Below are 23571 nucleotides of genomic sequence, written 5' to 3'. Positions count from 1 at the left end.
TCTGTCGGATTAAGATCTCAGTAACCGATTTTTTAACAATTATATATAGAAATATGTATGTATAGTACAACAAATTGTATAAAAAGAATATAAGATTAGTTATTTACGCATCGTGTTATAGACATCTTTCAATTAAAAAAAATATAGGAATAAAAGAGTTTGAAGGCGTGGACTAATTTAGTCCCGGCTGGTATTAATTTTGTGATTTTTATTTAAAAAATTCGTTATGTTATGCATGGTTTTTAGTATGGTTGAGAACAGGATATTATTCAGCGGATATTAATTGGTTTCGAAGCGATACTAGAAAGATAATTCTTAACCTGTTGTCAATTGTTACAAAATATTTTGAATCAAATTCTTTTTATTCTCTTTTCCTTCGACAGTTAGGCACTGAATATGATCCTTCTGTCATTAGAATTGCTACGCTTCCTAAATCGTACCTAATTATTATAGGAATCTTCATGCAAATTGTGAAATCGGTAACCTGTTCAAATCAAAGAAAAGGGCTAATTGTACCGGACGGACAAACCGACCCTAATTATAGAAGAGCTTCGCTTTTAAAAATACATCAGAAGCGTACTGGGGATAAACATTAAACAATCACCCCACTGGGAGATTTGGGGATGTTTAGAGCCCCTATGTGCAATAGAGGTATATTTATTCCCTAAATAAAATACCTAAAAATATCTAAACAATCATTAGACATCCCCTGAATATTATGAGGGGGGGGGGGGGGAGGAGAGAGAAAGTAGCTTCACAATTGGTAATGATTCTTTTGATTGAATATAGAAAATCTACAATTCTTTGTGAAACTTCCCCTCCTATTGTGAGTTAAAATTATATAAGAAATATTTTCAAGCTGCCCACTGTTTGAAATTGTCTTGAGAGTAGAATAAAATATTGCAATATTGACCAAACTTTACAGAATAATCACTTTTTTCGATAGTAAACCATCCTTAGGACATCCCCCCTATATTAAAAAGACTAGTTTTTTTAGTTTGTCCGTCTGTTAGTTAGTCAGTCCGTAATGCTATGGGGGAAATGTAATTTTTCGGCTGCTATTGAAGATAGAGGGCGGAAATTTCTAGTTAAGATTCCTATGACATATACGAATCTATTCTATACATTGATTTGATCGTTTGTCTGTCGGTTATGCTTCAAAATACACAAACCTTATTTTTTAAGGTTTCGTGAATTTCTTTGAGTTCTCATTTTCTCTCATTTGCTCTCATTTTCTCTGTTATAAGAAATGAACATCTGCTTTATAACTCACTTTGTCCGTTTATCGATTTTATGATTTTTTGTGTTTCGATACTAATGGATGTTATCATGTTTCATCATTTGAAGCAATAACTCTACAACAAAAAAATTTTTTTTTTCTAAAAATTTTAATTGAAGGGAGGCATATGTTAACCACTGACGAATATAGAGATTAGATATATTGTCAAACTTTATTTATAAATCCTGCTTCTAGATATTTCTTATTGTTCCAGAAAATTAGTTCAATGTCAGTACCATATTTATTACATGCATAGCTTTTCCCAAACTTTGACCTGGTTGTCATTCAAAAGAACAGAATTGTGTCAGAAACACTTAATTTTTGTTTTAAATTTTATGTGGACTATAAGACTATTTCTACCCCCCCCCCCCCCTCTTTAATTATTGTAAGATATATATATTTATATGTATCTGTATATGTTACACTAGATTTTCCTATCTATAATACAAAGTAGCTTGATGTACCTATTGGTACTGTGGTGGTTTACGCTATTTTCTTGGTGGGTGGGACAACCCCAACCCCCCCTCAGAAAAAAAAAATCCTGATGCTGCTCATAAATTATGGGCAGTACAAGTATTTTTAAAAATAATTACATAGGGGCATAGCCCCTAGAGGCTAGAGGCGAAGCCGCTAGTGCTCGGATAAAGTAACACTCGCAGCTGGCTCAAATCACGATAACCCCCTTTATTCTATCCCCACCGTCCTACTGGATGAACGAACTGAAGTCCATATTAGTAAGCTAAATTGACGACAAATTTAACCATTGTCAATATATCCACGTATATCATATATCCATTGCTCTTACTAGATAAAAACTAATTCATACTTGTTTCAGGTTTTTCTATGAGCGTGTAGAAAAGGTCGAGATTGCCATCCCAAGCTGATGGGCAGACGGGGGACGGGCGCTTCCCTTCCACCTCCAGGTGAGGGGGGCATGGGCCCCTCCTCCCTCTTCTTATTCAATGAACAAAATATAGTCAGGTTGGCATGAAAAAACAGAGCAAAATTTTATTATTGAAATAATATATTTCAATTTTTCTATCTCATTAATAAAAGAATTAAAAAAAATATCATAAACTAAAATATTTTAACAAGTGTTTTGTAATGCCTTAAAAAAATGATGTCATACTGGCCTACCATTGGTCGATAAATATGTATACTGGCTATTGGCATTAAAGAGTTTTATTTTTAGTTTAATAAATTCAATCAAATAGGCCTCAGAAAATCTTGAATAAAAAATTTATATTTTTTCTGAAACACTTTTTTATGCCACATATATTTTGTTCAGACGCACGACAAGATTTATTATAGAGTGGCCTCCATTTGAATATACTGTTCTTATTACAATTATAGGTAATCCTAATATAAAAGTAACAGGATGTCTGTCTGTTCATGTGTGTGTCTGCCCGTACCGAAGGAGTTAGCTAACTGTCGAACCGATTTGGTTCTCCTTTACAATGTAGCTTTTCATAAGTCCTGGGAAGATTTTAACTATTATAAGAGAAGAAACCACCATCCTCAGAGAAATCACCCCTAGAAAAAATATCCTCCCCCCTCAGTTTAAAAAAAAATAAGATTACCAATTGGGGGCAGGTTGACTTCCCAAGTGCCTCTAGAGACCTTTACTTATATCGGGAGTTCTATCTTTTTGGAATATTTATCTATCTTTATTATCTAGCATCATGTGTGGTAATGTCTTTGGAGGAGCATTTACCAAATGGAGACAAGACGAACTTAGCCATCCAGCTAGAATCTACAGAATCTTATTTCTTAGGTAAAAATTTAAACTTAAAGGGAGGAGCACCAAAAAATTAAATCTAATTTTAATTACAACTGGTATTCATTTTATGATATCTATTTTGATATTCGTGGGAAATTGTTTTTAATACGATGCTTTAAATAATTTTTCAGTGTGGCTAAGAAACGGTTTTAATCCAGCGCATATTAATCGGTTCCGAAGCAGGGAGTAAGGGAGGGGACAATGGGCAGTTAATTCAATTTTATAGTTGTGACCCTTTAAGGTTGAAAACCCAGATATTTCCAGATAAAACAAGTATTTGCAATATAGCAACCTTTAGTGGAAATTTTTGACTTGTTTTTAATTCGAAATGCACCATCCTTAAACTGATGCTTTACTACAAGCTTTTGATTCTAGAGATCAAAACCCTTGTTTACAATTCATTTCCATAATTGTTATTATTTAAACTTCGGAAAATTAAGGAAACATACCATTTTACTTTTACTACATCTTTTACCCAATTTTTTTATTGTATTTATTATAAAGCTTAGACATGAAAAAGCCTTTAAATAATTATATTACAAAAGAAGGTGTATCAACTTTTTTTTTTACAGCTAGCCGGTTCTTTTAGTAAGTAGTAGATGTAAATTTTTCCATAGAATTCAGATATGCAATCGGTTTTTTTGTAGACCTCTTATTTTTTAAGTAATTTAAGTTTTTTAAAAAAATAATTAAGTCGGTTTTAAGGTACTAAAACGCAACAAAATAAAAGAAGAAAATGGCCAGTAAGAACAAAAATAGTAAGATCTTTAATTTGACACCTTACTTTTAAAATTCTGTTGAGTAATTATTGAAAAAATCTATTTTTTTAACCTCGGTTTAATAAAAACTTTAGACCTAAATATTTTCTCAAACAGACATAAAAAACATGGGTTCATATATACCTTTAGAATCAGAAAAATATTACGAATCCATTGTAAGCAAAATTGAAAAAAAGTAAAAAAATATAAAATTAAACAAATGGCCAATTGTATTTTTTGTTCAGGCAACACTATCGTCTTCCCTTTTTTACCCCCTCTTTACCCCCTCTTTACCCCCTTTCCATTTTTATACTCATTCAAGAATTAAGACGTTGCCTGTTCAATATAATATGATATTTTCATATAATTCCTTTTATTGTAGTTTATATACTATATTGTAAACTTTTTTTTCAATTTTGCTTACAATGAATTCGTAATATTTTTCTGATTCTAAAGGTATATATGAACCCATATTTTTTTATCTGTGAAATAATAAAATTAAGTTCAAAGTTTTTATTCTCGTGGGTTTAAAAAAATCGATTTTTTCAATAATTACCTGACAGAATTGAAAAAGTAAGGTGTCAAATTAAAGATCTTACTATTTTTGTTCATAATGGCCATTTTCTTTCTTTTTTTTTGTTGCATTTTAGTACCTTAAAATCGACTTAATTTTTTCTTAAAAAATAAGAGGTCTACAAAAAAACCGATTGCATATCTGAATTCTATGAAAAATTTTACATCTACTACTTACTAAAAGAACCGGCTAGCTATAAAAAAAAGTTGATACACCTTCTTTACTAAAACAATTACCTTCCTACAGAACTTTTAACTCAAGTTATTTCATTTAACGAAATAAAAATGAGATACCTTGCGTCAAAATTTCATACTACATAAATAAAATAGTTGAGAACATAAGTACATCTTAATTTTAAAGATCTTAAGGTTTAAGTAACATATCTTAGGATAACTGGTAGCTGCGCTCCTAGCATCCAGAACAGAAAAATAAAATAACACCATCTTGAGATTTTAATGATAAACAAACCTTGAACAACTCAGGACTTCGTGAATTTTCCCTAAAATTTTGAAATTAATCGGATCATTAATTACAAAAATATTAAGCTAAAGACAAAAAACTTTTGCCTTTACATTAAATCAATAAGAAACATCTAACATGTCTAAAGTAACGAAAAGAGCTAACCGTTACGGACGTACAAATGTGCGGGACCTAATAATAGGAAGGCTCTGCTCATAATAACTAATAATCTTAATATAATTTCTTTCTACAACGCACTAATCGGAATGAATTAACATTAAACAAGAATTAGATATAAAAAATGGGATCTACTGCAGTTCACGGTAAAATATTGCTGGTAACGAACATTGCTATGAATTTATGAATTTTAAAGTCTGCTAGCTGCCAAACGGCTGAACGTACAGATCATGCCCGCACACCATTTTTAGCGGCATAAGAAGGCCCTCAAATAATCTGGAATAGCCAAGATCCAATGATGCACAGGGAAAGCTTCACTGAAGAAAAACCGCGTAAAATAGGTCTTTTTCGCACATTTTCCTGCACTGCGAGATAATTATGCATTATTGATTTATGGGTTTTCCAGATTATTTGTAGGCCTTCTTATGCTGCTTAAAACAGAGTGCGGGTATGATCTCTACGTTCAGCCGTTTGGCAGCTAGCAGCCTTTAAAATTCATAAATTTATAGCAATGTTCGTTACCAGCAATATTTTACCATGAACTGCAGTAGATCCAAAAAATGTAATGATTCAATTTACAAAATAATTTTCAAAATCAAAATATTCTGTCTGCTTGTTATTGTTTATCTTTTTGTTGACGCGCTAGTTTGCCGCGAAATTATGCATGATTTTGCGTGACGTCATTCATAATTGGTCCCCAAGATTGGTTAGAAACTGCTAAATTCTTGCATGTTCCCTTTAAGCCAGTCCCCAAAGTCTGAGACTCCTAAAGATTGAATATTCGATCCATTGTCCCCTCCCTTACTCCCTGGTTCCTAAGCCATACTGGAATAAAGACACAAGAAATTGTCCAACTTAGAAACTATCTGTTTTTTTTAACTGTTTTTAGCTGACTCATTATTCCCTTTCGTACCAAGTTGTAACGCTTTCCAACCAATAATGTTAATGGAGTGTTCCTACTCTAACTATTGGTCTAAAAATGGATTGCATTGATTATCCATACTTTTGAAATTTGTAATATCCATTATTCGATCTCTATATTCATGAAAACGATATATTTTTACTTGGATGTTGCACCAAATTTCATGTACTCTAGTAAAGAAATGCTCGTAGATGGCTAAAATAACAATAGCCTCCATCCAACCCCCGTAACACATCCACTCCCCTTCTACTGGATTAACGAACTTACCAATAAATGAGGTCCATATTAGCAAGCTAACTTGACATCAATTTTCCCCCCTGTCATAATATCCACGTATATCCTATATCAATTGTCCTGAGCTAAAGTTCTCGTTCTCAGGTTTTCCTTAAAATATGAAATTCCCTTCTATTTAATAAAAAAGAATATTTAAAATAAAATATTTGTATAATAAAAATATAAAATATTGAGAATGAATGTTTGAAAATGTAACAATAACAAAAAAGACGAAAAATGTAAAAAGAAAACACTTGTATTGAAACATATACATACAAAATATTGATATATGTTCACAAACATCATATTAGTATTTGATACTAGCATCAGCGCCTCTAGCATTTAGAAATAAAATAGTTAAAAGAATATATAAAATTTATTTTTCATCTCACTATACAGTTGCACTGAGGAATTTAAGTTACAGTGCCACCTATCTAAGAACTGCTTCCTAAAGGGTATATGAACAAATAAAACCTTTGGGCTGATATGTACATTTTTAAGGCCCTACCCCTCCAAATTAAAAAAAATAAACAAGGGGGGGGGGGATACACAAATACCTCTCTATCTATGGCAAATATTGTTAGGATAAGGAGGGATCTAGTGACAAATATTTGATCATCCAACCCCTGGATTTATTTACCCCACCCTCCTGTGAAATGTTCCACTCTTTGGAAATAGTCTGAGGTTAGGATAATCTAATCCCCTCCAAGTGTACGCCTATCTCTGAAATATTGAATGTTTACGTACTTGTTTTTGTTTTTATTCTGGTTATGACAGTTCTTTTCAGGGCTTGATAGCTGCCACTTAGTCGCTACCATTAAAAGCTAACCTTTTTTTGATTAGGGTTTGTCTGAACGTCCGTCTGTCCGTACATAGCGGTTAGCTCTTATTGATAATTGTCATATCAACTTCAAACGTTGCATGATGATTCCTTTAACAGTTAGGTACAAATTAGAAAGCGCAGCAACTCTATAATAGTTACTAGAACGCCCTTTAAAAACATGCTGTTTCTATACTTTTTTTAACAACAACATTTTGTATGATACAATTATCCTATTCATCGGATTTTTTGAATATTGATTCCTAGAACAACAAGTTACAATATTATAAGATAAACATATCCGTAATTAAGTCCTAAAATGTAAGTATGTCCTTAAATTTCAGTAATTTTTATATACAATTTTGATTATATTTAAAACTTATTATTCTGCATAATAAGTTTTAGATAATATATAATTTTAGATGTTTTTCATTCATTTTTTTCATACTGTAATATAAAAATATAACCATCATACTTTGTGACTACCAAATTTCGATTAAAATGCAGCTTACTGTTAGATATAACTGCGGCTGCCGAGCCCTGGTCCTATTTTTTCAAATTATTTTATACCGTGCAGTTTAGGTTCAAAGTTTGGAATAAATTTTACTACCAGATTTCATCATGAAAAAAGAAGATTTAACCAACTATGTATTTAATATCATTTCCAATATGGCTTCGAAACCGATCAATATCGGCTCGATTAAAAACGGTTCTTAGTCATACCGAAAAATCATGTATAACATCGCATTACAGACAATTTTTCACGAATATGAAAAAATGATAAGATTATTGTAAATATAAGAAGGGTAGACGTCCCGTGTTAACAAAACTGATGTTATACATGATGTTTCTGTATGGCTGAGAACCTACCTGTTCTAATCCAGCGGTTATTAATCGATTTTGAAGTAATACTGGAATATTTTTCCAGGTATATTTTGTGTGGAATGTATTTTGAAAATCCTGGCCCTGGGATTTGTTCTCCATCCTGGCTCCTATCTCAGAAATGTCTGGAACATTATGGACTTTGTTGTCGTGTGCACAGGGTAAGTTAGCCGAAGCGGAGCTTCTCTATAATTTAAAATGTCCGTCAGTCCGTATGACAGATACATTTATGGGTGTATATATTTTTTTAAGGCAGAAAAAACTTTTTTTTGCGAAGATTTTCTTTATCAATGAGCAGTGAGCACTCCTGTATAATTTGTAATGCTCTTACGATTTATTTAGGCTGATATTTTAAAAGTAAATAATACAGACAACCAACTCCTTTATTGGACAACCTTTAACCTTAAAGTCCTAACAGTGCAATGCAATGGGACAAGCCCTTTTTTGGCCTAGCCCCTTATTAAAACTCTCAAATGATATAATGAACCAAAGTTAGAATCTTTTTTATATACATATGTATATTTACGTAATTTTTACAAAAAGCTATTTTTCAAAACATCTTTTGATATTAGTCACAGTAAGAAAAAAATCAATATCATTTACTCTGAGTCAACTAAAATTTTCGTATTTGTCATCTAGGAATAAATATTTCAGATTGTTTACTTTCATTCCCTGATCCTGAAAAAAATCAGAAATTTGTTTTTTTTAGGTTAGGCTTTTATTTTCAAAGAGTTATGTATATTCATTGTTTTAAAAAATCATTTAAATAACCTAGAAATTATCTAAATTGGTAGAATTATCAGAAAGAATATGAAAAAAATCTACAGAATACGGAATTTTTCTTAAATTTTTTTTTCTTTTTTTTAATTAAGAGGCTAAATCCTACAAAATTTGCTAAGCCAGCCTGGGAGATTGTCATAGCCTTTAATGGATTCCAATTAGATGGCAAGACATTAAACACAAAAACATTTTCAAAGTAAAAATAAATTTCTAAATAAATTTTCATCATTTTGTCCATGAGCCACAGAATACATAAGAATTATAAAACAGGGTACTGCTGCCGCTTTTAAGGGCGACTTTAAATCATTTTAAAAATGCGGATTAGCAGCGGCTCTGGTTTAATAAAAATGTAGAAAATAGGGCTTCTAGGATAAAGATGCTTCGTATTATATAATAAAAAATATTCCTTCAATTTGGCGGTTTTAAGCCAGATGCAATCAGCGTGGCTGACAATCCATGTAATAAAATAATGGTCCATTTTTTCTTAAATACTATTGTCTTACACAAGAAGTTGATTTTGATGAGAACTCTTTGTCTTTATCTTTCCCCTTTGTTTTACATTTTTGTTTTAACAATTTATTAAAAGCATAGCTTTTCTATGATCAGGATCGGTCCGTCAGTCCGTAACGGTTAGCTCTTTTCGTTAATTTAAACATATTAGAGTTGTCCTTTCGATTTCAAAGTTTGCATTATGATTCCCATAACAATTAGGTTCGATTTAAGAAGTTTAGCAACTCTATAATTAAGTCCTGAGCTGGATCTTTAAATCATCTTAGTGGTGAACCGGATCGGGGTGCGCTAGAGGTGGGCCGGAGGTGGGCCGACGGTGCGCTACAGCCACTGCTAAAAAACATTGATTTTTAAAAGATTTTTGGCGGTGTCCGATCCGCGCTGGTACAACTTTAGCCGTGTCAGTACGATATTTTATATAATATATTGTACTAACACGTTATACAAGTTATATTAAAAATATTATTTAAAAAATAATTATAGAAATGTTTTCACGATAGTTTTGCAATAAAATATTAAACTAATTGAAAAAAATATTTATTTATTAAATTCAGTTCACCCTGATCTGGCGCGGTGGTTACAGAGGCGCTGGTTGCGCTAGTTCGCCTATGCCATTTAGATTTAAAGATTGATATAAGGTGCGCCGATCTGGCGCACCACTAAATGATTTAAAGATCCAGCTCTGAAAATATAGGTATGTCCTTAAACAGTATCCTGCATGTTAGCTGTTTAGCTTATTTACTAATTTACTTACGATTCGTTTGTCCTACCGTTTCAGAGCTTCGCTTTTATGGATGTTGTCATCCTTGTTGTTTTAACAAATTTATTTGAAAGAGATGAATGTTGTTATAAAAAGAAGTTTTAAAAGTTTCTCCATATTGTGGTTGACAAAAACCGAATTGAAAATTTCTTTCGACTGTTGGTGGATAAATTTTAAAATTTATATATTTGTAGAAGTTTGGAAAGGATAAATTAAATAAGGACGATTTTGGACATTATATATTATCCTTATACTAAAGTAACAGGATGTCTGTGTGTCTGTGTATCTGTGTGTCTGTACCGAAGGATCTCGCTAACCGCTGAACCGATCGGGTTCTCCTTAACAGGGTAGCTTCTCATAGGTCCCGGGAAGGTTTATAACTATTTTTTTGGGGGGTGGGACACCCCAAACCCCCCCCAAAAATGAAAAATCCCCCCCCCTAAAAATAATTTAAAAAATTTTTTTTTTTAACTAAAATTAAAAATGAGAGGGGATGCACCCCCCTCCCAAAAATTTTTTTTTTGCCCCCCCCCCCAAAAAAAAATTTTTCTTTACTTTTTCTTTAAAAATTTAGAATAAGAAATTGGGTTATTAAATTTGACTCTCTCCTCCTAAAGTGCCCCTAGAGGCCTCTAGGGGCGTAGCCGCTAGTAGATTTTAAATAAACAAATGAATTTTATTTTAAGAAAATTAGCGGGGCACTCCTAGATTCTAGAGGCTTTGCATTCGAAAGTGTAGGTAAAAAAGGCAGATATGACATAAAACTATTGCAAGACTTTTAAGTGCCATATCGTCACCCTTCCGCCCTCAATCTAAGCTTAATTATCACCTGGACAAATATGAAACTTTCCTTACAATTATTCAAAGATCAGTCCAACTTTATAGGAGATCGTAGCGGAAATACAACAGACAGACAGACTACTGTTATAAGTATTATTTGGTCAAAAATAAAAATAAATCAAAATATAAATATCTAATTATTTTTTGTTGATAACAATTACCGACAAGATTACATACAGAAAATAATACATTTTGTCTAAATATCATTCTTTTACATATGAAAATTGGAGGCGAAATGATTTTTTTCTTATGAAACATTTATAACATTTAATATATTACTTTTTTATACTATTCGCCCTGGTAAGTTGTATAAACAAATGCATAAGTATAGATATACAATCCAGATAACCCCTGAATCCAGAGTTGGGGACCTTTTACATCTGCTCTTAAATTATTTTCTGCTCTTTTGTAGCGACTTGGATGTGTTAATATTTCCGACTCAGATATTCAAAGATCCATTTAAAATTCGGCACAGGGTCCTCGGGTTGTGAACATACAGACATTTAACCCGTTTACCCTATACTCTTTTACTTTAATGTTGTATAAATAAATTTTTTATTTGTTCAGGTTTATAACAATTCTGACAGAAGAGAAAGAGGAGGGTGTGAAGGCGGAGGCGGCTTTGCCTGTTGACCTCAGGACTCTCAGAGCCATCAGAGTACTCAGACCTCTCAAACTTGTCTCTGGCGTTCCAAGTAAGTAATTACCTAATGTAACTTTTGTACTGCTTACATTAAAATAAAAGAAGAGAGGGGGAGGGGGGGGGGAGGGCTCGATATATATGTAATTCTACCCACGAGGTTGTGATCCTCTGCCTACTCGATAGCATCGGAAATATAAACACAGCCAAGTCACTAGCATTCGAAAAGGGTCCCCACCATGCACTTGTTGGTAAAAAAGTCTTTAATAACAAAGATGTAATTTAGTCATATTACGTTTCTGCGTTGTACGGTAGGCTGTTAGTGTTCAAGAGGGTAACCTTCTCCTGGTCAATTAAGCTACATATAAATTAACTGTTCCTTGTTATAAACTAAAAAAGCTTGAAATTTTAATCCTTTAATGCTCTTCTTTTTTATTTAGTTTATGTTGAGCTAGAAAAAGTTAAAGATTGGGTATTTGTAAATATTGAAAATTCTAAAATAATTTCTAGAATATTGTGAGCATATTTATCCTCCCAATTCTATTCACGTTATGTCTGCAATTTTACTACCGACACCACTCTATTTGTTGCCCTGAAAAACCTAAATTGGAATAGAGGGGATAGAACAGTAGCTTAAAACCATCCCGATACACATAGATCCTGAAACCATTACATGATCTATGTGAACTTGTGAAGCTTACCTAAAATAGAGAACACAATCGTTTAGTAGTTATTGTGATGTTAAACATTGGGCATAAAAACCCTTATTTCCTTATTTAATAGGATAATTACTTTAAACATAATGTGGTAAGTTGAAGCGTTTCAACCTACAGTCGCGAGTTTGAGTCAAACGAGCCCCTAGCCTTAAAGATTCTATCAATAAAGAACTAGCAGTAGTTACTACTACAAAGATATATTTTAAACTGAATACATTTACAATAGGATTATTACTATATATACAAAAATAGATGATAACATAGGTTAGGTAGAAGGGGGTGTGGGGAGATGAGGGCGGAGCCCTGCTGCGGTAGATATTTGTGGTGTAAGCTGCAGTCAGGGGAAGGCAGGCATCTCCCGGTAAGATAGTTGACTGGGGCTTGGGGTTGTAGAGGGGCCGCGCCCCTCCCACTATTAGAGCTGTCCAATCTGACCGCTGCTTGTGAGGTCTCGGCAAGGCCCCGGAGGGGCAGGGGTGAAATGGTGATAATAGGATTAGCGCTGGGTGGTGATTTGATAAGCCGCAGCATAGCAACTCTATGAAAGGCTTGTCCGTATACTGCCGTCTTACCACATCCTCCCCTTCAAGGGCTGCGGGACCACTGGGACATCAGGCCTTGAACCGTGGGGGACGGCAGATTCTCCCTGGGGCACAGCGCGGTGTAGGACAGCTCGGGCTACACAGGCCCCTTGGGAAACTTGTTGCTCGGTCAGACTGTGGTTGGATATCAGCATGGTCAACTCCCGGTTGGTTCCCAGCTGAGGGTTGGCGACGGCCAGGCCTCGGCGTTGGAAGTTAGGCCTTGTCTGCAGAACTATCTCTGTCTTGGCAGGCAGCTGGACACGGAGACCCAGGCTCACTCTAGAGGCTCCCAGGGGAGGGACAACGATGGTAGTAGGCGCGTAGAACTCCATAGGGGCGCCTGTCTTGTCCAGGTTGCTCGGCCTCTTGGCTCCTACCCGGATGGGGATGGCTGTCATCTGGAGGGGGCACATCGCTTCTGCTTCGCCCTCAGGGGCCGCTACTTCCATCTTGGTGGCAACTTCTCTCCCTGGGGGCTCGCTGCTGGCAGGTAGGGGCTCCATGTCCAAACTGCATCAGTGGGTGGTTCTGGGGCCGGCGGCGCCAGCTGTGGCTCGCTAGGCTGGTTCTCTTCCACCGGGTCACGATCCTGGCGGCTGGGCTGTGGGGCTTCTGTTGCCGCGGCAGCCGGCTGATACACGGGGAGCTGCCCTGGTCCACTGGATGGCACCGCCGCGGCTCCGACCGGCAGCTCGGTGGCGTCTTCGTCGCCGTCCAAGTCGTCCTGAATGTCCGTTGGAATCTGCTGGGCGGTGACATCTCCCGTGTATTTGCGCAGCCGGCCAACATGCGCGGTGATTTCTGAGATCTTGGCTGTCGGAGAGGCGGGGCTGATGACGTAGTGGACGTCCGTCGCCTGGCTCACTATCTTCCAGGGGCTGATCCACCTCTTGGTAGTCTTGGCTGCTTTCCCCGGCACCAGGCGGGGGGCCAGATACCAGACCAGGTCTCCAACCTCGTACTTGGCCGTTCCCTCGTAGGCTGCCGCGCTCCTTCAGATGGTCCCGTCTTCTCGTTGCTGGATTGCATCAAACACGGCTTGGTATCGCTGCAGGAGGGCCTGGACGTTGGCTGGGAACGACGCATACTCAGTGTCCGGCAGCCGGAGCACCAAGTCCACAGGAAGCTTGGCCTCTCTCCCAAAGTAGGCCAGAAAGGGGGTCACGCCTGTGGGCCTGCAGGTCTTGGTGTTGTAGGCAAAGGCAATAGCAGGCAAGTGCGGTTCCCAGTTGTTGTCGTCTCGGTCCAGGAACATCCGCATGCCTGTGTTGAGCGTCCGGTGGAACCTCTCGACTCGGTTGGACTGCGGGTTGTAGGGCGGCGGATGTGTCAGGCCAATCTCAAGCTTGGAGGCCAGTTCCTTGAATACCTGGCCGGTGAACTCCATCCCATTGTCGGAGTGGATCTTCAGGGGACATCCGAACGTGGCTATGTGGCGGTGCAGTAAGGCCTCGGCCACCGTGAGGGTGCGCTTGTTGGGGATGGCGTAGAGGCTGACAAACCGGCTGAACCCATCTTGACAGGTGAGGATATAGGGGTTCCCGGCTGGCGTCTCTGGTAGGGGCCCCACCAGGTCAATGAACAGGACTTGCTGTGGATACCCCTGCCGGGAGGGCACGTGTACCCCGGCTTTCAACCGCTCCGTGGTGACCTTCTGTACGCACTCAGGGCAGGTCTGGACCATCAGGCGGACGTCGCGGGGCATGTTGGGCCACCAGAAGTGCATGGCGACGCAAGCTTAGTGGCGTCCATCCCATGGTGTCCAGCCATGGGGGCTCCATGGGCCAGGAAGAACGCGTCCTGCCGGAGGGCCGAAGGCAGCAGGTACAGAGTTCTCTTTCCTGTCAAGGTCTTGTCAGTGGTGGTAAGGCAGCCATGCTGTGAATCGGCTGGCGCACTGCTGCTCGTCTGGGTCCTTGCCCCGGAGCTCAGCCTTAGTTGGGGGCTTTCCGTCAGCCACCCATTGGCGGACATGGAGCAGGAGGGGATCCTGGGTCTGGGCTTCCAGGACTCGTTCTGGGTCCAGCCGTACTGTGGAGGGTCTGCCAGGTGCGGACTCCCCTAGCTGGCAGAGATGGTGGAGATACTCGGCCTGCTCTGCTAATTCTTCGGCAGACGGGGCAGGCATGTTGTCATCCTCCCGGCGGCTGAGGGCATCGGCGTTGGTGTTCTGGGCGCCGGATAGATGGCAGACGGTGAAGTCTAGGGCCGCTAGTTCCTCCTGCCAGCGGGCTACCATCCCTGTGGATGCGTTCAGTGACTTCATTTGTAGTAAGGCAGAGGAATCAGTGTTGATCTGGAAGCTGCAGTAGGACAGGATCCCATGGAATTTCCGGATCCCATACATGATGGCGGCCATCTCTCCCTTCCAGGACGGGTAGCGGGTCTCGGGGTCAGTCGTCTTGCGCCCCACGGCGGCAATGAGCCTCTCCTTGCCGTCCTGGCACTGGCTGAGAATGGCGGAGATGGCCCGGCTGCTGTAGTCCGTGGTGAGCTGGAACACGGCTGGTAGGTCAAACCTGGGTGGCGCTCAGATCGGGGCTTGGCGGAACTTATCCTTGAGCTGTACCAGCTGGGCCTCCATCTCAGCTGTCCATGTCAGTGCCTTGGCCGTCTTCTGCCGATTCATCTCGTAGGTGAGGTCGGCGTACTCCGGGATGAACAGCCGGTAGTACCCAAAGAACCCCAGGAGCGCCAGCAGGTCCTTGGGGGTGCTGGGGGCTGGCCAGTTGAGGATGCGGTCAATGTAGTCCTCCTGCATGGCTATGCCTTCGCAGCTGAGGGTGTGGCCCAGATAGTCTACCTTGGCTCGGAACAGCTTGGTCTTGGAGGGCTTGAGGCGGATTCCTCCCCGACGGTGGGCTTCCAAGACCTCTCGGAGTCTAGCCAGGTGGGCCCAGGTGTCATTGTGGAAGGACAAGACATCATCCAGGTATAACTGGAGGTTGGCCGTGCCCAGTGGGTTTAGGACCCCGGCGATGAACCTGGAGTAGACGGAAGGTGCGGTGGCTAGGCCAAAGGGCATCCTTTTCCACTGGTACAAGCCTCTAGGTGTGGTGAAGGCCGTGCAGGGCCAGCTATCCTCGGACACTCGGATGGTGTAATACGCGGCCACTGCGTCTAAGGCACTGTAGACGCGGTGTCCCCCGGCTCGTTCTACCAGTTGCTGGATCTTGGGCAGGGGGTAGCTGTCTAGCTCGAGACACTTGTTGAGGGCCCGGTAGTCGACAGCCCAACGGGTGCTCCCGTCCTTCTTCTTGATGGGCACCAGGGGGCTGCTCCAGGCCGAGTCCGAGGGCTCTATTACTCCTTCCTTCAGCCAGGTAGCCAGCTGGCTTTCCAACTCAGCCTCCTGCCGGGGGTTCAGATCACGAAATTTCTGGCGGATTGGCTGGGTCCCCGGCTTTAGTCGGAGTTGCAGCTCTACTACGTCGGTGCAGCCCGGGGTAGAGTTGGAGAATACGTCTCTGTACTCCGATAGCATAGTCCAATCCTCCTTCTTGAGCAGGGGGTCCTTGCGTAAGAACTTGTTCTCTTCCATCTCAAGGTCTGCCCACAGCTGCTGCATATCTTGGGGTTCAGAAGGCTCTTGGATGGAGTGGAGGCGAGGGGGAGGCTCGTCAGAGACCTCCAGGATGTCGGGCTTCACCAGCTCCCCTGCCACGGGGAGGCCAGCGTTCAGCAGGAGAGGCATCTCCCCCTCATTCACCACCAGTACTCGGAACACGTACAAATGGACGCTTTACACCGCAATCATAGGGCTTAGGGCTGACAACCCTATCCCATATCCATAAGCCACATTGTTACAGAAACACTGACGAATTATCAGCGGCCTATGCTCCCCCCTGTGGAGTGGAAAGGGCTTGTTACTGTTTTTTACTCGGAACACGTTAGCGGAGCCAGGCCGGTGCGCATACAGGCCTTCTGGGATGACAAGGTACTCCCCAAACTTCTGTTCCGGGGCAGACAGCTGGATGGCGTCCTTGGTGCGGTGTCCCACCAGTTCAACAGGGACAGCCATGATGCTGCGCCCAGGCAGGGCCACCCGCTTGGCCGTTCAGAGCTGGGGTGGTTGGCCATTGGCTGGAGTGACGGCATTCAGCTTGTAAGTGGTGGTTGGCGCGGGGCCAGCCTTGGCTCTGGGGGCGTCCGGCCACGACTTGACGGGCTCGGCGCCGGGAGTGGCTGAATTGTGGGGGTCGGGTGCGGCTCCGAGTGCATCAGACCACGACTTGACGGGCCTGGTCTCGGACTTGGCTGACCGTGACTTAGCGGGCTGGGCCGCTGGGGGCCCCAGGTAGAGGGGGCCAGGTGGACACGGCTGGCCGTTGATAAAGGTATCTGCAGAGAAGATGGGCTCTGGAGGGCTGGAAATCTCGGGGAACGTCGTTGGCAGGTTCTCCAGGGGCACCAGGGGCACTGGGGGCACTCCCATGGCTAGCAGGTTGGTCCCCCTGTGGGGACGTTCAGCGCAGTATCCACCTAGTGTGTCCCTTGCTTGACTACGCCCGGCTGCTCTGGCAGAGGGCCTGGCAGGGGCGCCTCGTAGCTCAATTCTCTCTCTGCGGTCTCCTGGTCCACAGGGACGCCGCGGAGGGGGATGAACTCCCCACGCACCCACAGACAGGGGGTTTGCATGTCGAAACAAAGCCTAGTTCCGAATTCACGCAAGAAGTACCCCCCTAAGTTCAGTGGATGCGAGAGATTCCGTACCACGGACACGTGGTACAGATGGAGTATGAGAGTATGACTAACTGCCATATACAACTCATGTAACTTCCCAATTACCTGGAGGGGCTGCCCTTCCTCATTAGCGGTCAGGATTTGGGTGTTGTCCGGAATCAACATCCTCTGCACGCCCATTGTGTGCATGAGGGACTCGGAAATAACAGCAGACCCTGGTACACGGTTGCCAGAATCAACCATGGCATCAACCTGTACGTGCTGGGCAGGGTCGTGAGTGGGGAACCTCACCCTGATATGGCAGGGGAAGTGGAGGTCCTGGCCATTGGACAAGGGGGCCTCCCGTTCTGCCGGTGTCGGGCGGAACTTCGGCGGCAGCCGGGCCGCAGCTATTGTGCTCTCGCCTACCATAGTGAGTGCAAACCTCTAGGGGTGGTCTACACTTGAGCTTCGAACCACTTGAGCTTTTTAAATCACTAGGTCAACAATTTATACTTTATCACTTGGTTGACAGTTGGAAACACTTATGTGTAATTATCACTAGGAGCTCTAAGGGTGATTCTGGAAGCGGTGGCAGCAGGGAATGTTTGTCCTGCAAGCGCCGGTAGGTTGTGTCCTGGGCTGGTTCCAGCGACACAGTTGGGAAGAGGCAGCGGCGGCAGGGAAAACCCGTCCTGCTAGCGCCGATGGTTCGTATCTGGAGTGGTGGCGGCAGGGAATGTCCCGTCCTGCAGTGCCGCGGGTTCGAATCCCAGTAGTGGCGGCAGGGAATGTCCCGTCCTGCAGCGCCGTGGGTTCGAATCCAGAGAGGTGGCGGCAGGGAATGTCCCGTCCTGCAGCGCCGTGGGTTCGAATCCAGAGAGGTGGCGGCAGGGAATGTCCCGTCCTGCAGCGCCGTGGGTTCGAATCCAGAGAGGTGGCGGCAGGGAATGTCCCGTCCTGCCGCGCCTTGGGTTCGAATTCTGCTATCCGTCGCAGTGGTAGGCCTTACTTGTGTGCTGGAGCTTCGCAGCCACACATTGCCTTCTCCGGGAGACCAGCTACGCAGCTGTCCATCTCATAGGTTTGGCCTGGGTGTCCTGGGGCTTGTCCCAGCTACACATGCCAAAATAGACTCGGTTCTCTAGCCGTCTGGGCTAAATTATCCGATCACCGTGGTTGCGCACCTAGCGCAGCTCCCACTTGGTACGGAAAACGCCGTTAACTGGCGCTTTTAGCAGGCCAAATCTGCCTGCAGTAGGCCCGATGCCTACGTAATGTGTTAAAAAATGATGGAAAATTGACCTAAAAAGGCCGTCTCTCGGGTCAGTTGGCTTCTTAGTTGGCGGCTGACTGTCCCCTTACTTGCAAAAGGGTCCAATCAGAGATAGAATTGGCTAGTTTTAGCAGGGCTCGATTGAAACACGCTGACACCAAGATGTGGTAAGTTGAAGCGTTTCAACCTACAGTCGCGAGTTCGAGTCAAACGAGCCCCTAGCCTTAAAGATTCTATCAATAAAGAACTAGCAGTAGTTACTACTACAAAGATATATTTTAAACTGAATACATTTACAATAGGATTATTACTATATATACAAAAATAGATGATAACATAGGTTAGGTAGAAGGGGGTGTGGGGAGATGTTGCCTTATCAATCGTGCTGTTGTGGTAACTGGACAAAGTTTCTAAAAATCAGCCATGTGACGTCATAAAAACGAGGGGTTTTCTTTCCAACTTATCCTCTCATTTCCCTCGTTTTTATGACGTCACGTGGCTTATTTTTGAGACACTTTGTCCAGTTACGCTGTTGTGTCCTTGTACACATAGAAATATATTGAATAGTATATAAAAAGAAAAATAAGAAACAAATCTAATATTTAAAATTGTCAGAACAAGAGCTAAATATATTGTTCTAAACCAAACCTTCTCCACTATTTTTATTGGATGTAGCCATCCTTGTTATTCTTGAATGAAAATAATTTTATATCAGTTTTGTACAGACGAGATTATCTTAATTTAATTCTCTTCAGCTTGTTTTCATTTTTAAACATGGATGTCAACATCCATAAAAGCAAAATTCGTCATATCAGATAGTCAGACAAATAAACATTAAAAAATTATTTAGTACCAGAGAAAGGGCTCGGCATCCGCACGTCAGCCACCGGTAAGTATCAGTGAAATCAACCATTTGCAATTTTAAAAACCAGCTTAAAGTCTAAACCTAGCTCAAATATGGAAATTCTATTTTTAAAAAAATATTAGAGCATCCAAACGGGTTTAATTTAATGATTTTTTCATGGATGACGCGCGGCTGCCGAGCCCTGACCAAGTATAAACGAAAATGAATATCAATGTCGAACATCGCACATTTGATTAAATACAGCTAGATTTTTTTACTATTATGCTTATGTCATAATGTAATATAGTCAATGGAATTATCATGAAAAATCAAGTCAAAACATCATATTGAATAATTGGTCGTAAAACTTTCTGGTATAAATGATAAAGTGTAACTAACAGGCAGGGGCGTACAAGCTTTTTATTTTGGGGGGGGTAAAATTTTTTTAAGGGGGGGGTAATTCGGTTTTGGGGGGGGGGGGTAAAATGGCGCGCGAAGCGCGCCGCAAATTTTGTTTACCCCCCCCAAAATTTTTACCCCGGGGGTAAAATTTGCTTGGGGGGGGGGGGTAATTACCCCCCCTAAAATCTGTTGGCAGGGGTAAAATTTGTTTACCCCCCCCAAAATTTACCCCCGGGGTAAAATTTTTGGGGAGGGTAATTTAAATTTTATCAAAAATTTAGTATTAAAAATGCGCGCGAAGCGCGCAAAAATTTTTTTTGTTAGAGATTTTCTATTTTGGGGGGAGTATTTACCCCCCAAAAATTGTTTGGGGGGGGGCGTAAATACCCCCTCCTAAATGGTTGGGGGTGCCGTAGGGGTAAATTTTAAATGGGGGGGGGGGTAATCGCCCCATTACCCCCCCCCCCCTTGGACGCCTATGCTAACAGGTGCCATAACACTATGCAAAGTTTGAAATCGATAGTATGATTATAATCATTCAACGATGTTAAATATAGAAAAGCTTTGCTCACATGAAGGATTTAGATAGACCTTTTAAATCTGTAGAAAAATAGATTTATTATTACTTAGATATTACACCAGATTATCATATACTCTAATAAAGTGAAACTTGTAGCTGGCTAAAATAACAATCTCACTATCCATTCCCTTTCCATATCCCCTTCCCTCCAACTATATGAACGAACTGACTAATAAATGATGTCCATACTAGCAATCTAAATGAACGTCAATTTTTCCCCTGTCATAATATCCACGTATATTCTATATCCATTATTTAAATATACATTTTAAATCTATAGAAGAGAGTTATATTTCTCTTCTTAAAATCTTCTTATGTATATAATTTTCAAATATAAATTAAATTAGAATTTTAAATATAAACAAGAATGATTATATCCAAGTTTGCAAGTATTTGCAAAGAAAAAAGTTAATCAAATACGGTTGCTTTCACACAAAGTACCTGTTTAATACTGAAACCCCGCACATTAATTATAAAATAAAATGAAAAGGGAGGCGGGGTATTTTTTTTCTATGCCTAAATCCTGTAAGGAGTGTTAACCCTGAGAGGTATATATGTGAAGTGCTACCTAGCACTCAATATGACCTAAACAAACAAGAAATACTGAAAAGTCTCGACATTCAAATAATGGATTTATTATTACTTGGATCTTACACCAGACTATCATGTACTCTAATAAAGTGAAACTTATAGCTGGCTAAAATAACGATACCTCTAATTCACCCCTTTATCCCATCCACACCACTTCCACTGGATGAACGAACTGGCTAATCAGCAATGTTCATGTTAGCAACCTTAATTATCAACAATTTTTCCTCTGTCATAGTATCCACTTATATTCTTTATCCATTATTAAAATATACACATTAAATTTATACAACACTTGAAATATTTTACGTTATTTTTAAAATTTATTATTTGTTTCCAAGGATCTAAAGGACAATGGCAGATAAATTGATGTACATCCACAATGATGATCAAAATTCCATAAAAGTCCCCAAAGTTGTTGAGCCAACAAATAAGAAAACATTATTGTATAACTTTGGAGACTAGTATAATAAACAGCCCAATGTCTCCTCCGCCCCTGATTTGTTTGTCAATGTGTTTTGAATCTTACGCGGGGGGAGAACTTTTAAATTTTCAAGTTTGATTAGAATTTGAAATACATAAAATAAATGTTCTTTGAGTTTGCAAAGAAACGAAACTCATCAATTTATAAATGTGACAAGGACAATTTTAGGCGCAGAAACAACATGCTGTTATTAATTTCAAAATAACAAGAACGGATAAACACCACGTAGCTTCAATAGCGCAATGAATATTAAACATAATGGATTTATAATATACTAGATAAATTTTGACTAGTTAATTCATCCAGTAGTAAGGGAGGGGATAAGGTAAATGGGGTGGATTGGGGGGATCGTTATTTTAGCCAGCTACAATTTTAACTTTATTCGAGTACATGGTAATCTGGTGTAAGATTCAAGTAATTATAAATACAATACTCAAAATCATTTCAAAATAACAAGAACAGATAAATTCCACTACATCTGTAGCTACAATAGCTCCATAATTAGTTTAAATGAACTGGGCGATTTTCTGTAACCATAATGTCCCATTTCATAAGAAAATCTGCGATTATTTTGAAGTTTAGAAGAGCGATGGACGGACATTGTTACATGTATTGATAGCAATTTCGCCTCAAAGGCTTTGTTGTCAATGTGAGAAAAAAGTAAAAAATAGCCAAATACCATCTTCATACTTTTGCCCAAATAATCAACCCAATCGGACCAGCATTTACTAATATCTTTGCTTAAAACTAAAAAAAACATATATAAACCTTTCCCCTAAAGATCAACCCAAACTGACTGGCAGTTTCCGAAATCTTTTACTTCAAACAAAATTCCTTAATTATTAATATATTAAGGTTTACAAGTTGTGCTGAAGTCCATAATTAAGGCGCTGGCCCCGCTGATGCAGATTGGTCTTCTTGTCATGTTTGCCATCGTCATCTTTGCCATCATAGGCCTGGAGTTCTATTCTGGAGCTCTACACAAGTCCTGCTACTCCCTCTCAAATCTTGGTAATATTTTGTTTCTTTTGGCTCCATTTCTGTCATTTAATTGTTTTATCTGCAATAATACTTTTCTATTCATAATGCTACATATCTATATTTAAAAAATAATATTTATTCATATTTTGAAGTAGAAGTTCTTTATAGTCCCTATAAAAATGACGTCATGCAATAAAAATGACCAATGATAGGCCAAAACACAGACTACATTACTAATGGCAAGCCGGTATACATTTTAATTAATTAATGGTAGGCCAGTATAACGTAATTCTAAAAATCTTCTTTTAGGTATTTTTAAACATTTTGAAATCCTAAGACTGGTCCAATCAAAGAAATCATTGATACACACACACCCAAATAAAGTGCAAGAGAATCGACGCTTTCTAGCAACTAAAAATTATAGTTCAGGAATAATTAATTTTTAATCAATGTCTTATTTTTAGACGAAATAGTGACAGAGGGGTCTAAAATGGTTCCATGCTACGAGGGGCGGGCAGACAACGCGCCGCACGGGTCCTATACCTGTGACCCCACGGTGTCGCAGTGCCTGGAGAAGTGGGAGGGACCCAACCATGGGATCACCTCGTTTGACAACATTGCATTTGCCATGCTAACTGTATTCCAGTGTGTTACTATGGAAGGATGGACTTCTATACTTTATTGGGTAAATATTTAATTCTGAATAGTCATATCCTCTTGCCTAACCCTGCGGGGCTAACGAATATAACCCAAACTAAAATAATAAACATACAAACTAACCCCCCTCCCTTTACTTTCAATTTATGGGATTATCCTTTAGGGTTTTGGTGCCTTTAAATTTTTTTTTAGAAGGTTTCGTGATTTTCATTTAGATTTTGCCATAGATTTATTCCTTGAATCTATAAGATGTACTTAAAGATTATCATTAGGACATGAAAAAATATCATTATAATGGATATAGAATATACGTGGATATTATGACAGGGAAAAATTGTCGTCA

The 23571-nt window shown here is 40.2% G+C and overlaps 1 protein-coding gene across 2 annotated transcripts in view; it reads left to right on the top strand.

Annotated features, from left to right (window-relative positions):
• cac (calcium voltage-gated channel subunit cacophony) overlaps positions 1 to 23571 on the top strand; it is a 108650-nt gene that overhangs the window by 15089 nt on the left and 69990 nt on the right. For both annotated transcript variants that reach the window (XM_080156567.1, XM_080156566.1), the window contains exons 2-8: positions 2115 to 2260; positions 2568 to 2632; positions 2958 to 3053; positions 7971 to 8085; positions 11382 to 11509; positions 22446 to 22601; positions 23036 to 23256. In XM_080156567.1, coding sequence (XP_080012693.1) covers positions 2163 to 2260; positions 2568 to 2632; positions 2958 to 3053; positions 7971 to 8085; positions 11382 to 11509; positions 22446 to 22601; positions 23036 to 23256 — 879 coding nt within the window. In that variant the 5' untranslated portion in view covers positions 2115 to 2162. The remainder of the gene's footprint in view (positions 1 to 2114; positions 2261 to 2567; positions 2633 to 2957; positions 3054 to 7970; positions 8086 to 11381; positions 11510 to 22445; positions 22602 to 23035; positions 23257 to 23571) is intronic.

Source organism: Acartia tonsa, chromosome 4 (assembly GCF_053477335.1).
Source record: "Acartia tonsa isolate MP-2025a chromosome 4, ASM5347733v1, whole genome shotgun sequence".
Taxonomy (NCBI): domain Eukaryota; kingdom Metazoa; phylum Arthropoda; class Copepoda; order Calanoida; family Acartiidae; genus Acartia; species Acartia tonsa.
This window is presented reverse-complemented; position numbering and strand designations above follow the sequence as displayed.